At 40.4% G+C, this 18633-nt stretch overlaps 1 protein-coding gene across 1 annotated transcript in view; it reads right to left on the bottom strand.

Annotated features, from left to right (window-relative positions):
• DOCK2 (dedicator of cytokinesis 2) overlaps positions 1-17635 on the bottom strand; it is a 157022-nt gene extending 139387 nt beyond the window's left edge. Inside the window, exons 1-8 of the mRNA XM_041487999.1 lie at positions 17528-17635; positions 9984-10067; positions 7161-7201; positions 5536-5591; positions 5295-5391; positions 4101-4249; positions 1654-1789; positions 171-325 (exon numbers count right to left, since the gene is read on the bottom strand). Coding sequence (XP_041343933.1) covers positions 171-325; positions 1654-1789; positions 4101-4249; positions 5295-5391; positions 5536-5591; positions 7161-7201; positions 9984-10067; positions 17528-17564 — 755 coding nt within the window. The 5' untranslated portion in view covers positions 17565-17635. The remainder of the gene's footprint in view (positions 1-170; positions 326-1653; positions 1790-4100; positions 4250-5294; positions 5392-5535; positions 5592-7160; positions 7202-9983; positions 10068-17527) is intronic.
• Between the last annotated feature and the right edge of the window lie 998 nt (positions 17636-18633).

Here is an 18633-nt window from a genome sequence, read left to right as displayed (position 1 = left end):
TTAGAATTCTTTAGCAGCAGACAGCAACAAGATGTGTCCACTCTTTGCTTTTGGTTTCATTCCTTTTGTTTACATATTGTTTGCATTATTACAGCACATTGACAATTATTTTAGTTCATTTTGGCCAGTTCCATTTGCTACTCTTCTGCAGTCAGAGGAGGAAGCTTTACCTTATAATTGTTGACTTCTGGGGGTCATATAGAGACATAAAGAGCTCTGCATCCTCTCCCATTCGGCAGACAAAATTCCTCACAAACACATACAGGCTGTGGGTGGGGGATGAAGAGAGTCGGGAGTACGATGCATAATCTGGCTGATCCTTTGACTAATCAGGAGGAGGAAAAGGAGTTAATAAAACCCAGGAATTAAAATGCTGCTATACTACAAGCAGTTTTACATTAGGTATACGTAATAGTTAAAACTGAAACGGAGAGCAGGGAGTTGGACTCAGTAATTACCGTAATTCTCTTCCACCTTGAGCTATTCTATGACTCCCATGTTTTAGGCCAGTTCTTCAGCCAGTAGGCAATGATGTAAAGGGGGAAATATTCCCCCCACTCTTAAAGAAAAGAGCAAGTATCAAGATGCCAGCACAGAGACAAGCCTACAAGCCTGAAGGAGTTTATTTTTGAATGCAGAAGGCCTATGATCCACATCACAGAGGGGTTAGAGTGTGCTACAGCAATAGCAAAATGAAGTCAGTCTCTTTGAAGAGGAGACAAATAACATGCTGAGGTCAGGACACAGCTGAGCAGGTTCACTGCTGCAAAAATAGGTTCCTGAATTCTACCTACCTCCCATCTTAACCATCAAGAAGAAGCTTCTTAACACTTCTAAACCCATTGTTTGTCTCTATTTTAAAAATAAGTCACCACAGTCTATCACAGACTCCCAAGTTTGATTTTCCTTATATTGTCAGTAAATTACAAGGTGCTTTCCAGTGATTTGTCATGGGTGTTATTGAAGTGTCATGACAAACCAACTAGTTTCTCTTTAGTGATTTACTTGCTTTTTTACAGTTCACTTTCTCATAAAGGAGAAAAGAACCAAAGAGGCTTACAAATCCTTGCAGAGGTTTAATATTACAAAAGGTCAAGGAAGTGTAGTCACCTGCTTTGCATTTAAAAAGATTTAATTTATGCACTTGTCAGCTTTGCTTTGGCACATGAACTTCTGGTGTCCAGGAGATTATGCTGAATTCACCCTAGCTCCTCTTTAGTGAGCTTAAATTCTTCAGCTCCATCAGACTAACTAGCAAGCAGCAAGCAGTGTAGTCACAAGAGTTTGTGAAAACAAGTTGTGGTCAGTGCTGCTTTGCAGCCTGAGCTCCAAGTGTGTGACTATTCCCTGTGCAATTCTGACTATTGAGTAGTCCAGGGATGGAGTGGGGACATATTTCAATACAGGAGCTCAAGAACGGATTTAGAACCAGCTTTAGACACAAGCTTTGAGCCCAGCCCACAGCCCAAAGCCAGTGCACAAATGCTATTCAATTTGAGGCTTAGCCATACTTATAACACAAGACTGTGGCTCTACTCTCAAGTCAGAGGAAAAAGTTTCCACCAAATTTTACGGTTCCATCCTTCAACTCTTAGATGAATTTTTGTTTGGATTTTAGCAAAAGAAGCATCAAGTTTAGCCAGCCATTCCTACCATTTCCTCCTTAATTCTCTCTGTGATTTTATTAGTTGCTTCTTCATGTGCATGAAACAGGCTGATAACACTGGTTTTATCTGGATCCAAGATATTTCCATCCTCATCTCTAACTATCAGGTCTAGCTCAAGTACTCTGTGAAAACACAAAAGGCATAATGGTAGGGTTATTTCCTTCCAAATAAAGAAAGCTTAGAAATATAACAAACAAGGAGACACTTAAAGATTTAAAGTTATAAAATTTAAATACATGCAACAATATTTAATGAAGAAAAATTTAACCATATCCCATTATTTTTTCAGTTGCTGTCCAATATTTAGGAAATTTTAGTATTCTCACCAAAACATTGAAATGCCTCTCACATAAAATAGATCCACCCTGTTCAATGACCTCTAGCAGTCTTCATTGCTTTTAGCTTTTAACACTCAACATTTGTAATCAAGATGTTCAGGGTCTTCCTGTTAACTTCTGCTTTTATGTTGCTCCCTCACCCTTTCTGGCCCAATACTTAACTCTGTTCTCTTCTGCCCTGCTCTCACACTAATTGTGCCTTTTTTCCTGCCACTCTTTTTCCCTCTCCCACAACGCCTCCCTCAGCCCTCATTGTCATTTCCCCTTTATTCCTTCTCCACAGTTTGGCAAGTTTCCTTCGCACACACAACTCGACCCCACACTTTCAGGAGCTTATAAACACTTTCCAGCTTGCAATCCAAATAATTTTAAACATCCCCTTCACCCCTGCTCTTCCAAAGGAAGCACTTTACTGTCTCAGAATACAGAAGGAATGTTAAGACTGACAAAACAGAAATCTGAAAGCAAATGAATTTTAATGTTGTCTTAATCACAGCTGGGCTTTGTTGATTGGAGAACTTCAAAGTGAATTCTGGTTTTGAGTGAGCATTCAGCTCCACACAGTGCAGCAGGATATGTGTATTCCATAGTGTGCTCTGTATGAATACAATTTATTACCAATTTGCATCCAAGTCACAGTGAACAAGTTAAGAATTTTGTAATACTTGTGGTCATTTTTATGTGTAACCACAGGTAATTGTAAATTTTCAGCTGCACAGAGGCCTTCAGGCCACAACAACCATAGTCACTTAAAATAGCAAAACACAGTTTATAAGCAGATTCTAATGCCTGTAAAAACAATATTGTGAAGATTTTCTTACCACGCTCTCTCTCCCCACACCTCATCAGATGGTGGAACACCATCAACGTCACACAACCCCACAATTTTGGCCAAAAGGTATCTTGTGTTGCAGTGACTTTTTATTAGCAAGGAGCAGACAAGATACTTTGTCAAGTACCTGTCCCGGTAGTTTCACTTCTATTACCAGAACCAGAGTTCTGCCTGGAAATTCCCTAGTGAATTGGGTGTGGGTATGGATGTGTTTGTTTGCACACTTAGTGCAGTTTGCCAGCACCACTTCTGGGGGTCACTTACTGCACACAGGCCATGTTTGTGACAGATGGACAAGTTTTGGGTCCCAAGTATGCTGGTGGTATATGTACATAGTGGCTGGTTATCCAACCTCAAATCTTCTCAATTCACATGTATTTATAATAAAGAAACAAACCAATATTTTGAAAAAGCATTTTGCTATGAAAAGCCCCATTGTGGTATCCACTATCAGCACAGGAGTTACAGGGAGAAGCCTGAAAAGGAAGATTCTATATGAACTACACTTTTGAATTCCAACCTGTAAACATGAAATCTTTATCAGCATCTCTTTGGTGCTGTGCTTTAAACTAAACCGTGCTTTCCAGAAGCAGTGTAGGCCACTTACTTGTTACCATAGTCAATTTTTGATGTGACGCTCTCTCTCCCCACACCTCATCAGATGGTGGAACACCATCAACCTCACACAACCCCATAATTTTGGCCAAAAAGTATCTTGTGTTGCAGTGACTTTTTATTGGCAAGGAGCAGACAAGATACTTTGTCAAGTAACTATTCTGTCCCTGGTAGTTTCACTTCTATTACCAGAACCAGAGTTCTGCCTGGAAATTCCCTAGTGAATTGGGTGTGGGTATGGATGTGTTTGTTTGCACACTTAGTGCAGTTTGCCAGCACCACTTCTGGGGGTCACTTACTGCACACAGGCCATGTTTGTGACAGATGGACAAGTTTTGGGTCCCAAGTATGCTGGTGGTATATGTACATAGTGGCTGGTTATCCAACCTCAAATCTTCTCAATTCACAGGTTCATGTATTTATAATGAAGAAACAAACCAATATTTTGAAAAAGTATTTTGCTATGAAAAGCCCCATCGTGGTATCCACTATCAGCACAGGAGTTACAGGGAAAAGCCTGAAAAGGAAGATTCTATATGAACCATACTTTTGAATTCCAACCTGTAAACATGAAATCTTTATCAGCATCTCTTTGGTGCTGTGCTTTAAACTAAACCGTGCTTTCCAGAAGCAGTGTAGGCCACTTACTTGTTACCATAGTCAATTTTTGATGTGACTTTCTGCTTGAGTTCTTTGAGCTCATCTTTTGGCAAAGTCCCAGACAGAAGCTGTGACCGCCACTCCATCAAGTCACACATCATGGACTGCACCTGCTGGAACCTGGCTTTCTTGTTTGTCTGAGAGAGAATAAAACATCAGTGAGGTTCAGGCTTCGAGTTGAAGTGAAATACTGGGCTTGACAACTGAAAGCTACATGTCATACTTAGTGCTAAATGACAGCAGGAACAAGAAGTAAGCAAAATAATGATGTCTCATCCCACAAATTCTTAAGGATAGAATATCCTACATGATCATAAAGAAATGACATGAAATTTTGTATCAGGATAGGGAATTATGTTATTTGTGGTTTATTGTGTTGTTTATTGTATTAATTGTGTTGTTTTAATATTCTTGAACAAATTCTCATCAAGAGAAAACATTACAAAAACTATTAACTTCTGTATGAGGTACTGATGGGAACAACAACACTTGAGTGTGGTATTAATGCATTTAAGAGATAAATGAGAGAATACACAGAAGTGACTGAAGCAGTTCTAGTGCTGTTCACTGAAAATAAACCAGGATTTTCATTGCTGGCTTAATCAAGAAGACTAAAGTGACATGTTTCAGAAAACTACAGCACATTCAAGATCCATTTGCCCCAACAGAGATAAAGAAAAATCCAGTGGCTGGGGTGCTGGAACAGTCAGCATAATTCTTGAAATTGCCAATTGTTAATGGCTACTTGCTCCCAGTAATCTTGAACAACTCCTGTTATAGCAGTCCAAGAGCACCATGAATCTTTTTCAAATGCATCCCAGTTATCTTTTATTCTCCTATCTGGAAACTTTTCTATGCTACAAATCAAAATTATGAAGAATTTATCATGCACAGGATACAAATATGCATGAAGTTACACCACTCCCCAGCAATGTCAGCTTTCCCTTTACAGAACATCCAGGCTGGGAGAGACCTTCAACATGATCCAGTCCAAGGCTCGTGACTGGACCAGATTTAAAGTCACTAGGCACTTAAAGCCACTGAAGAAAATCTCAGTGGTGAGAAAGCAATTTCTTAAATCCAGACCCTGCCCTGAATGTAGGATGAGACACTAATTTGAACAAGGCCCCAGTGTGCATAAATAGGACTAAGAGGTAACAAACAGCATGTAAAATATCCTACCACATAGAGCTGCTTCCAGATGCTCCCCCATTCCCAGAGAGTAGTGGTAACTTCTTGGACTAAGGGAATCTCAGCAGGTATGACATTTTCTGTATGTCTAGGAAAGAGAAGGAAAGATCAAAAGAGTGTCTGGTTTCATGGGTGTATATCATACTCACTGTGGGTGAGGTACATAAATGCCTTAAAAGTCATTCTTTAGCAGACAAGCTCAATAATGTAATAAAACAGATAAATTCCATACCTTTTCTTTTCAGCAGCAGCTTCCTTGATGTGGATGAAGGATTTAGGAAATATTCCCTGATGAAGGAGAAGAAAATTATAAATCCACACTTATTCTCTAAAAACATTTAGGTAACAACCGTGACTGAACATAAACTGTAATGACAAACTGTAATACCCAAACTAACTCCTGGTTATTTAGCTTTCTGTTCAGATGGATGATTTCTATTTGACAGACAAATAATTGAAGTTTTTCATTTCTCTTCAGAAGTAGAGTGCATAGGCATCTTTCTTCCTAAGTAACACCATTTTCCACCCCAGAAAAAGAAAGATTGTGTCTGTGCATCATCTCATATCTATTTTAACTGACCTCTGTAGAAGACAAATGGGCACCAGACAAAAAGTTCTAATGTGACTGTCCTTGCTCTACAAAGGCTGAAATGTCTCAAGTCATCCTGAAGGAATGTTTGACAATCACTCTGTCCATGACAATCCTCACTTTAAAAACAAATCTCACCTTGGTAATTCACTAGATCCTTCCTGGATTCTCTATTCAACAACCCTCATATGGTACTTCAAGTGGCACAATAATTCAATACCATATGTGCTACTTTGCAAAGCCTTTCTCTGAATCAGATTGCAGCTTTTATAACCACTTTCTTTTAAGCACTGGATCTTAATCAAAACACAATTGTGTCTTATCACTTCCACTTTTTTTTTTCATTAAGATTGAAGTTCAAAAAAGTCCATGAAGAAGCAAAGTAAAAGAAGAAGGTCCCGTAATCGTAATTTTAGTGATATCTTAGTACATGAAATTAATAATACTTCTTAAAGCATGTTATGCACGATGATCTTGAAGCCCTTTAGCAATATTAGGAATTAATTAAGAATTAGTTAAAAGGAAGTGGTTAGTTCCAGTAAATATTTTCCCTTTTTTATTTTTAGGCTAAATTTTAATCTATAAAAATAGAAACTTTATGTAGAATGAATGGTAATAACATTTTCAGTCACAAGAAATGTCAAAGTAATTAAAACACAGGTGCAGTGTTTTAATTCATTTGCATTGCTGCTCCCTAGAAAATCTTATACCAAGAAGTTACAAACAAAAATGCTTTTCTTCTACAAAAGTGCAGTTGAAACTAGAAGTAATTTTCTTGCTACCTAGCTCATCATTCCCAGGGTAAAAACTTTTCCTCCGTGGTTTTCCATTTTCAAGTCTAAGAATACTGACTTTAAAAGAAACTAATATGATTTTTGTACATAAGAGATATTTAAGAACTTAAGCCTCATACAAGTTGTTTATACTGTTTGTAACCTAAAGAATCCTTGGGAAAAGTACAGAAACAAGCACATGTAGCAGCAATTGAGCCAATATTCAATTGAAATGGTGTCTTCGACAGTTGTTAACCTGAAGGCACAGTCATTTCTTCTTCATTAATCTGCTTTTCCCAGCCCTCACTTCTATTTACCAGCACTGTCCAGGATGAATGCTGATCGTTTTACTCATCTTGAAAGGAAAGAGTACAAAGAGCTGACTTGAGAGATCAGACCAGAGAGATCAGGACTATCTAGGCAGAAATGTCACAAACCCCCTTCATGAGCCGCCCCTTCAGAACAGTCTCATAAGAACAGACAACGCGACCTTACCTCTGCTCCTTTGTACCTCACTAGGTAACCCCTGTACCAATCTAAAAGGAAGAAAAATCACTTGGTATGACAAAAAACCTGTGCATTACAAAGCACACAATAAAGTAATGGGGTTTATTTCACTTTAAAAATACAAATACCACTTAGCATGGTATTTGTAAAAATTAATAGTTACTTCAAACATACAGAGCTTCAAGTGAATAGCAGGGATTATATTAAGCATGATTTGCATATTATCAAACATGATTGCATTATCTGTTTCAAGCCTTCCACAGTAAGTACAGATAATGGTACACAGAATGTAACACCCCATGCTCACATTAAAAAGGTAGAATATTTGTTTAGCAAAGTAATATGTGCACACCCTTAAATATCTATATTCGCCATGACCCCCATGGTCCTGGGTAGCCCATGAAGCTCTTACTGTGTTCTAGGCCCAGTATTAATCCAGTGCAGCACATGATTGTTACAATTTCCTTCAATGTGAGCAGGTTAAGTCATTTTTGTGCCATGAGAAACTATGGCTTTTGGACACAACCATAATAAGCAGCTTCTTGGTGTAAATTCAAATTGGAATGTCAAGAAAACTCAGGACCATTATCGGGCTCCTGTTGCACTGGTGACTATAAAACCCTTCTGAAAGGCAGGAGTGCAGAACTGCAGCAGTGGCAAGTTAAAAATTCATTCTGGCTTTGTTCCATCTATTCCACAGTTAAGTCTCAATAAACTACAAAAAACACAAAAAGCAGAGTTCAATCTTGCTAAATGAGGTCAGGGGCCACACCCACTGTGCATACACCCCATCATGAAAAATCACCTGCACAGAACAATGTTTAACTCTGTTGAATGTATCCATTTTTTATCCCATGGAAAGAATTTGTGACCAAAAGCAGACATTTTGTAATTGTAATTTCATGAGCAGATATGATCTCTTTGCTATCATCCTTTCTCTCACAGGTATTGCAGTCATGCAGGCAAAGCATAAAATAATAAAAATAAATCCCAAATGCCAACAGCACAGTCAGAAAGGCAATGCTAAAAGTCACAGGATGATTGCTGACCTCAAAGAAAGACTCAGGACAGATTTTTTTAGGTTGTTCTGCAGTGGGATTATTTTCCCTCAGTGTTTCATCAACAATAAAATTCCACCTTACTGCTAAAACTAAATTATTTGCACATAGACTCAATTTACAACCCAATGTTCAAAAATTGGTTTCATTCCATTTGCTGTGACAGCACATATGTGTTCTGTGCATAAATTTTGTGCATGCAAAACCAACTACAACAGGACATAAAAGGAGCACAGGAAGGATCCTGTCACTGTTGGTTACTCGCCAGCTGCAGCTGGCAGCATATTTTAAATATATCTGATAAAAAATGAACTTCACTCCCACAATGAGAAGGATTCCACTTCTTCATTGATAAACATATTTCATAAAGATGGCATGACAGAGCATATCAAGGGCAGGGGATTCAGAAAAGACTTTTAGATAAGAAATAACCCCATAAGATCAGCACTCCACTCACTCGGCTGGGCTGACAACAAATGGACCCCAGGAACGCAAAGCCTGAAATGCTCTTTCTGCAACTAACAGACAACACGGGGATGAGGAGGTCTCTGGCTTGTGTGTGTGTTTTGCTCTTGGCCAAAATGTTTAGAATGGAGGCTTGAAGAACTACTTTTTGTAGGAGAGGACACAAATCATTGTGACTCTGTTGACTTCTGAGTGACACCAATGTTTTCACTGATGCTTAAAGATATTGAATTAATCTTACAAACAGAAGAGAAACAAATATGTTTTTGTGCTCCAGTACTTTGCAAACATGGTTTTTCAGGTGCTCCTCCCTCGAATCCTTTGTTGTTTCCGGGCAAAACAACCTAGAGCCCTGTGTGGTGGAAGGGGCTGGGCTCAAACAGCCCCAAAGTCTTTGCAGCTTGAGCCCACAACACACCTGAGATGTCTCAGCACTGGGCTGGCTCTGCCACTGTGCCATGAGGCCACTGGCCTCTCTTTAGCATAACTGCAGTTAGTAAGACACACATTCTATCAATAGAAGTAAGTTGAAGATAATTTTACAATGTATTTTTCAAAGCTTTAAGCAATTTGTAATTTTTTAAAAAACTCTTGATGTGGTCAAATAGAAAATAAATCACTTTTGCAGTGACATTTGCAGATACCTAACTGCTGAGTTAGTAACAATAACTCCACTCTCCTTGCTTTATACTAGTGGAAACCTCTGCAGCTCTGTCACACTTAGAGAGAATCAGTGGGGTTGGGGAGTTATTGACTGATGGAAACCTGTGCAGCTCTGTCACACTTAGAATCAGTGGGGTTGGGGAGTTATTGACTGTCCATCATGCACAACTTGACTTGGAATTCTGCTGCTTAACGTGTTCAATATTTTGGATGGCTTTCAGAACTTTTTCTATCATCCTGACACTCAGATTTCTTTAACTGGGTTTCCTCATTATACAACAGGATGATGAGGCTGCTCAATATCTCCTAGCAACAAATATTTAGTTTAGAGACTCCTTTAAATCTTAAATTTAATGTAACTTCCCTGAGGTATATCACAAGCTGGCACAAACTTCACAAACTCTACATTCACCTTGATGACTTCCTCATTTGGTAAAGGCATCCCAAAAAACCACATGTACTGTAATATGTCTAATTTTGGCTCTTTGGAAAAGATTAGGTTCTTCCTCAAAATACACCACACCACAAAAAATAAGGGCATTAGAAAGCTACTGATGTAACACAGGGAACTGCTGTGAGGTGAAAGGATTATGTTATCCACAAAGAAATGGAAAATGTGACTTACCTTCACAGGACTCCAGGATATGGACCACATCACCAATCTGTAGAGATAGCTGTGGTACCCCTGAGCCTTTGAAATTGTATATAGCTGGAAAATTAAAGGATGAAAACAACATTTTTCAATACAGCCACACAGCACAGTGAAACTAAAATCCACACGTGGTTATTAAGGTTTGGATACTGGGATCAATACACCAGGCTAAACAAACAGAACTATAATTCTATCAAGAAGCTCTGTGTGTCAGCATTAAATTATTTCTTTCCTCATGAGAATGGAAAGGTGGTGAAAAGGGCCAGTGCTGAAAGCAAAAACCGAACAAAAGAATCCCCCAGAAAACTCAGCAAGCATGGGACACCAGCTATTGATCAGCCCTGCTCTGCACAGGATTTAGGAGCCCTGTTTAGATGCAGGTCTTTGATAAATACACAGTCACAGTGCTGGGGAATGGTTTATCTAATGGCCCACGGATTTAAGCACACAGTTTATAGAAATTTATTGCTACACTGGTATGAAAGGTCACAGAGATGCCTGTGAAAACTAAATTTACTGAATTCTTTCCTGGGTTTAGATGCTTTAATTTAATATAAAACTGTGTCTCATGGAAACAAAACTAAGGTTCATAATTTTCTGCATTCTCTGTATGACTGTGAAAAGAGCACAGGAGCAGTAGATTTTGAAAATGTTCTAATCAGAAACTTATCTACATGTGGTTGAGAAACAGCAGCATTTCAGAGACAACTCAAGAAAAGGAGCTCTTCACCAGCTGTGTTCCAGGATGTGGGCTCCTATGGTAACCATGCCTCTGTAAGTTTTTTTCCTTCACAGGCTTGGTTAAAACTTTCTACAACAGAATTAGAGCAGGAGAGATGATTGAAGCTGCAGGCACTGAGGGAAACTGACTAAAACACAAACACCTGAAACCCCAATTTAGCTGTGCAGGTGGGAGCAGCTGCTGGAGGTGAGCCCAGGCGTGCAGGAAAGGTGTTGGGCAGCAGAGCTCTGCCTTGGCTGCTGGCAGTGCCCCCAGCCAGCCACACCCAGCAACAAACCTGAGGGATTTGGGATGAGGGAAAGCTGATCTGTAAAGCAGAGTTTACCTTCAGCATCTTCCTGCATTCCTTTTGCTCCCCTCTCCAGGTTTCTGAAGCAGAATATTCATCTTTGCTAGTCCAACATATATAATTATACATTTTATTTAAACATTTTACTTATTTTACTTAAATTATTAAAGCCTCAAAATAAATTGCCTTCCAGGAAAATGCCTGAAGTAGGAGTGTAGAGCTAAATAGATTCATCTTCTTCCCTTTACAATTATTCCATAAATTATGTGTCTTGTTTCTTTTGCCATCATTTTATTTGTTATATTTCTGGAACAGAAATTAGAAGGAATTTCAGATTGAGGAGGCTTACTGAACCAGGAATAAATTCTTGGCTTTTTTGACATAAAGAGGTTCTCAGCAGCTCCTTCTCCTGAGTGGGGAGAGCAAGGCTTGAATTATTCAACATATGGGAAGGAATAGAAGAAATATATCTTTGAAATGAGACTCTGCTGCTCGGATTCAGCCATTTATTCGAAAGAAAGTTGAAAACACTTCCTCAGAACTGCCTTAGCCCAACACAAAATTGAGTCTACATGGTATAGCACACGTGTAATTCTATTCTGACTGGTCTCTTTTCCAGAAGTGGAGGGTGGCAAACAACCCTGCAAAGTTGTTATGACACTTGAGGACACATTTCCCTGGAGTGTTTGGGAGGTGGGGGATGTGGGGGCATTCCCATTCTCTTATCCTATCTTCCTGAAAAGTCCATGGAGATCAAGATTACTGCTGACAATAAATACTTTAGGTTTCAAAATATGCACTGCTCTACTTAGTTGTAGCTGTCTCAAAATATAGATGCAAATGACTGAGTCATATATTTACACTGCATTTCAGTTTTGCTCTCTTAAAACTTCATTAATAGCCCTGAATGTATTGAAAGGTGCAGTGACAAACTGGCAAAGGAAGTGGCTGTATCAGCTTAGATATTTCTAAATGAGTAAGTGGAAACTTAACAAGAGATATCTTAGTGTAGAATTTGGATTGTTGGGTAGGATGAGTTTAAAAAATCCCTGTACAAAGTTTTGGGCTATAGATCTATCTACCAAACCACATCCCAAACCACCTTGCAAAAAAATGTAACACATGACCCAACACCAGCAACTACATCCACAGGTCTTAACCACAGCACCAGACAGCTTGATCATCACACCTGCTTTTCTTTTAGTTGTTAACTGTGAATAAAAATTTGACTATTATATCCAGTTTTTATGTTTTCTGTCAGGTGCAAGTGATGTCATTTTCCTTACAAAGTGGGCAATGTATTTGTGAGTGTCACCTCAGAGCTCACCAGCCAAAAGCAGGGTTCCCTTTCCTCCCCCCTCTTACAAGATCCTCAGGGTTGTTGTGTGCACAAACACATTTAACTCATTATTCTCTTCAAAAACAGTATATGAAAACCCCATGAGGAATTCAAATGTTTTTTGGTGGGATACTCACAATGGATTGTTGGTTTTTTAAAAAATAAATTCTTCAGTAAGTGAAATAAAGCCCTTTCAAATCACTCTGAAGACCTCTCCTACTACTCCTCTGCCCTGCATCCTGCATCCCAGCCGTAAATACAAAAGGAGTCAGCATCCTCCAGGCACAGAAGTGACCTGCTTGAGGGCCCCAGCATTGACTCCCAATCCTAACAGCAATTAGTGACCTCTGGAGCTGCTGAAGCCATGGCAATAGGATTAGAGGGATAGATTTGGGTGGCAGCTGCCCCAGGCTGAGGTGTCCCCAGCAGCGGTGGATCTGCACACAGGTGCTGCAGGATTCCCCCAGGATGGCACAGAGAATGCCCAGAAACCCCAAATTTATGGCAGTGTTCCTAAACGGGGACTTTACAGCCCACTACAACACAGTTGGAAGATTTTCCCCTGAATGAGCAAAGGAAAACCATCTCTTCAGAGCTCGCCATAACCTCTGTGGTGATTTGATGGCACACACACAACTCAGCAAACAATCAAACAAACAACCAAACAAGCAGCCCAGTGCAAACCCCTGGGAAGCAGAGCTGAAGGCCAGCACACCACAACATCCATATTCCTCAGAGAGCAGGGGAAAGGCCAGCTCAGAGTGCTGAGAGAGCCAGCCTTCCAAAGTGAGCCCTGCTCCAGCCCAGGTGGCTTTGAATTGTCCCTCAGGGCTGGGAGCAGCTCCCATGGTGTCCGTGAGCAGTGCCCAGAGGATCCCTTCCTGCCCAGCCAAACACAACGTGCAGCAGACACCCTCAGCACTTCTGGGGGTTTTGTGTCAGCCTCACACCCAGAGCTTGAGCAAAGGCATCTCCCAGTGTCCATCTGAGAGGAACACTGAGGGAAATCCCTCTGCTTCCATTGAGCTCCTTCTCATCTACTGCAGCCAGAGCTGCTGGGACTGACACACGTTCTCCTCACCAGATAAAGATGTGAGTGCACTCCTGCACAGATGGCTGTGGAGACAGAAAACAGCTGACCTGCCCTAATGACATGTCCTCCTCAAATTAGAAAATGGCCAGCAGGAAAAAAAAAAAAAAAAAACAAAAAACAAACAAACAAAAAAAAAACCACCAAAAACCCCTCATACTGTGGAGCTTGTTAGGGAGTTTTCACACACAAAACGCTTCAGAAGAGTCACAATATCCCAGGTGACAGAACCCCTTTCTCAAGAAACTACATTGACTCAGAGTTAAAGCCCCATGTTTTTGCCATTTACATGATTAACCTGTAAGCTACTGCGAGATGGGAATGGTAAGTGAGGAAAATCCCACAACCTGCAACACTGAAGCCATTTATTAGCCCAATAATTTTAAGTGTCTTTGCTGTCTGTCTTCCTTCACATGCTGCCTGTCCTGTGCCTCACAAAAAATACAAGCATTACACTGTTTCATTTTGAGACTCACCTTTCTGTCACAAGCCATGTTACAAGTTGTTTTCTTTGGCTACTTTTCCACCCTTATACAGAATTTGAAAAAAAAATAAAAATCTAAGGTATTGCAGAACCAGCTCCTAATTTCACTTTACCACCACAGAAGGACAATTTGGCATGATTCTGATGCAATAACTCATGATGTGTCCTGTATATTCAAACAATTACTAATTAATAGGCTCAGCAAGCACTCTGTTTTATTTTTTAAGTAAGCAGCTCCACTTTTATGAGTAGACAAGTACACATAAAAGATCAGTTCTTAGTGTTCAGTTACCATTTTCTTCCCATGAGAACAGAGTGAAATTATTCAGCAAGGAGACAGATAAAATGTGAAAATATTATACAGTCCTAACAGGATTTCTTGACTTCTGGAAAAAATGTGTTCCAGTATTCCAAGTTAAGGATGTCCCCTAAAATCTCACTGAGGAAGTGCCCTGAATGTCCACAACATGGCCACAGCTCTAAGACAGAGCAGAAACTTGTCCTAAACCTCTGGTGCAGGTTAGAAGCTGATTAATTTATTGCAAATCATGCTCAAAGGGTAACTCTGCAGTTCTCAGGTAATGAGAGAAAACAACTGAATACAGATTTCCTTCCCTGCTCACCCATGGGGCCAGATGGAGATTTTAGCTGACCTATTTATTTTCCTTCTTAAACATGATAAAACCAGGATGGATTACAAGAACCAGGAGGCTCTAACATACCAAACTACTCATATAAAGATATTGTCTCTGACACTTTACCTTCTCAGATAAAATTGTAGCACAGCCATTTTTCTTAGAACTCTTCATGAAGAACAGGGTATTTAGCTGTAATTTTTCCTTTTCATGAAGGACCATGAATAAAAACATTATTTCTCCAACTTTTGCTGTTTCCTAAGGAGCTGGAGCAATTTGTTGGGTTCAGAGGGTGCATTTCATGGAGAAAACCTGCCCTGAACAAAGCTCTGCTCCCTTACACTTCAATCTATTCAGATTTCAGAGATGTAGAATAATTTCAGAGGATTTCAGCAGAAGAAATCAGACAAGCCTGTCTCAGCCCTGTGTACTTGGGCTGAACATACGCTTTTCTACACCCTCAAAGAAGTCACCCACTCCTCCCCATAATTTTGCTTCAAAAGGACAAACATCCATTTTCAGATTCAGCAGAAAAGGAGTAAATCTGATCCTTGAGTTTAGAATGCCAACATGAGTTTGAGTTTAGAATGCCAGCATAATATTTCACCAGGTTGTAACTTTGCTCAAACTCCGAGCAGATGGCAAAGACTTTTCATCAGGAAACTGCCACCCAAAGCCACCAGCCTGCCACGACTATTCCATCCTGTCCTGTCCATAGGAATAACACAAATTTATGCTGGGAATGCTGCAAGACTAAGAGCAGGTTTCATATGTAAAATCAGGATTGTATTTTCCTAGTACTGCTGCCTGGACTGCTCCATTTTTAGGTCAATAAAACACAAAAGTGGGCACAACAGACTGCAATTTACATGAGCAAGGGATGGTGAGATCTTCCAGACCCACCCTGCAGTGTACTCTGCTCATCCAGAGCCTGATGGGCCCAATATTCTCAAACTGAAACTCTGCTCATCAGCAGAAACTGAAGACGTCAGGCACACTTCTAAAAAGAGACTTGAAAATTCGATGTGAGGTTTGTAATCACTTAAACCCAACGATTTTCAAAAGCACAGAAGACAAAATAGGCCTGTATGTTCAAAAATCTTCTGGTGTGAATTATTCCAAAAGCTCACCAACTTTCACAGCATTTATGACTCAGAAGACTCAGTTTGCCCATTTTTCTTATTTCCCTCAGACATAAGAGGCTTACAACAGACTGTAAATTCAAAAACCTCTTCATTTGTGCCCATAGTTTTCAATAGCCCTTGTTCAGGCCTTGCTATTCCATGAGTTTCGTTTACTTGAAATTTGGCAATCACACTATTTTCCTGACAATTTCTAAGAATATAAATTAAGAATATAAATCTCTAAGAATATCGTTTCTGGGACAGGACAGCCAGTGATGGTGGCTCGTTGTGACCCAAACATGATTGTTTGAGTTTGATTGTTTTAATTATTCTGGGTGCAAGAGTCTCCCATTTCTTCTCACCAACATATATAATGAAATACATTTGGTTTCCAAGATAAAGTAATATAAACTGTGAGCCAACAGTTTGGCTAAGAAAAGGAACTTCTGGGTATAAGCTAAAGGTTGTTGAATTTGTACTCATCTGTTAAATTCTAGCATTTGTGCAAAAACAGAGACAGAATGCTCTAATTGAAGAAAACCTACCATAAGCCACATGTATGCCCACTTCCATTATTATTCTAATATTGTTGGGAAGTCCATTTGATTGCTGCTTATTTTGCTTTGTGACACATTAACCACAGACACCACTACAACTGTGATGTTCACATAGCAATATAAAGAGCCTTAGAAGGTGTTTAATGGAAAACCTTTCTTTAACGCAGGACATGGACTTGGGGCCAGCAAGGGGCAGCACTCTCTCCCCACTGCAGGACACGGCCCAGATTGTCTCTTGCACCCAACTCTGCTCCCAGTGAGAGCAGCAGGGGAGCTACAGAGGGGAAAGGAAATAGCAGCAGGGCTGCAGTGTCAGTTCTTCCCCATGACCCACTCTAAATTGTACTGTTTTGGACACAAAAACAAACATTGCTGGACTGTCATTAGTTTTTGAAAGATTCCATTTCACAAGGTGGTTTTTTATTGTGTGAGGTTTGCTGTAGCCTTCAAATACCATAGAGAGACTACCACAAGTGCAAAAATTATGTGCTTTCTACTATTTGTAAAATTGAAACAGAAAATTGACACCTTTTATTTTGTAATGTAAACTGCCACCAGAACAGGCTACTTCCATTTTGCAGTTCTGCTACTGCTGGACATGGACACTGAACACCATGCTATTTTCTTGATAATTTCTTGCTGTTGCATTTTATTTCATGAAGCCAGTTGGGTTTTTAATGCATATCATAAAAAACTATGGCCTGCTTAAAATAAAAACATTTCTTTTAGAAGCATTTAGAAGGTTAATAACTAAGTAGCAGCATGCATCTTTGAAGAGCTTTAGCTTTGATTCCTACTTGTTTAAGGCTTTTTTGAAACAGAAATTCCATCCTTCATACAAATTTGAAGATTACTTTCCTTCCAAAAAGTACGACTTACCAACTCAGACACAGATTTTTCCTGTAGCACTGACCATAAGTGACAGTTTTGCAGAAGCAGCTGTAGGATTCCCCTTCCCCTACATTTGTTCCCCATAACTTCTGGCTGCTGCACATTATACAGCACATTATTTATCCAGTCTGCTTCTACCACACCAAGGTGGGAAAAGCCGCATTACTGTCAAAGCGGAAAGCTGACTCTAGTGCCCTTCTAGCTCTGTTTGAAAGATCAAAACTTTGTACAAAGTTGATCCTTCCAGTTAATCCCCGCTGGTGAAGGGGACGGTGCTAGCCCATCACACCAGAGAAAACACCTGCCCACATCCTGCTCAGAGGACACAAAGACAACGCTCCAATGGCAGCTCCCTGAGCTACTTACCCACGCCACTCTTGTCTGTCTTGTGCCACCTCGCCATGGCCCGTGACTCGGAGGGGCTGCCAGGGACGGGCACCCCAGGAGCCCAGGCTCTGGGGGTGCAGAGCTCAGGGGTGACCAGGGCAGGCCCGGAAGCGCCGTGGCTCCCCAGCCCCAGGACGAGCTGCGAGGGCTCTGTGAGATCTGCTGCCTCTCCGAGCTTCCTTCCTCTTTTCTCAACTCGAGATACCGTGCCCGTGTCATGGGGGAGGGGAATCCCAGCCTGCGTGTTGCTCTTGCACCGTGTCAGCAGCGAACACAGAAGCACAAAAGGACCAAACCCAAGCGGGGACAGTTGGCACCACCCCTGGACTTCAGGGTGCCTGCAGCGACCATCACTGACCACGGCTCAGGTCAGTGCTGGACACCAGAGCAGCACCAGGCTGGAAAGGTTTGACTTCAGAGGATGCTACATCTTAAAAACTCTGCTCTTCTAACCTGCCCTCAAATTTGGATTTGAGCTTTTCATGTCACCTCTCCAAAAAGAAAAGGAGTGAAGACAAGGCCACATTTCAAACCACACCCATTCTTTTAAATTTCTATCATTGTATGTTTGGAGGAAGAAGTAGGAGGCTCTCTCTTCTCTAAACAAAGCAGTACTTTCTTAAAGACTTACTGTCAATACAAAACTGCCAAAAGTAATTTTTAGTATATTCCCAGCCTGTGCTTGCACACAGGCTGCTGTGGGAGCCAGCTTGGGTGAGGACAGCTTGGATGAGCAAAAGACCAAGCCAAGTCTTTTGGAACATGGATTAAGGACAGTAAACTGAATTGAAGGCACTATGTCACCTTAAAGCCTAAGGTCGGCGCTTTACTCATAGTTTAGAGTTAAAAAACCTCAAATGAAATCCTTACAAGATTTACTGTTTGTTTGATCTTCTGCTTAGTACAACATATTCAGTTGACAATGCTGTCCTCTGGATATTCCACTACAGTTTAACAATCATTGTTTATCCAAACTGTTTAACACTGCCATGCTACATCCATCTCCTGAGTTTTGATAACCATCTCCTGATTTTTGATAAACATTTCCTCTGGTTTTTATAACACAACATCTTATTTCTCAATTT

This window comes from Pyrgilauda ruficollis, unplaced genomic scaffold (genome assembly GCF_017590135.1).
Source record: "Pyrgilauda ruficollis isolate IOZ18807 unplaced genomic scaffold, ASM1759013v1 scaffold86, whole genome shotgun sequence".
Lineage (NCBI taxonomy): Eukaryota > Metazoa > Chordata > Aves > Passeriformes > Passeridae > Pyrgilauda > Pyrgilauda ruficollis.
This window is presented reverse-complemented; position numbering and strand designations above follow the sequence as displayed.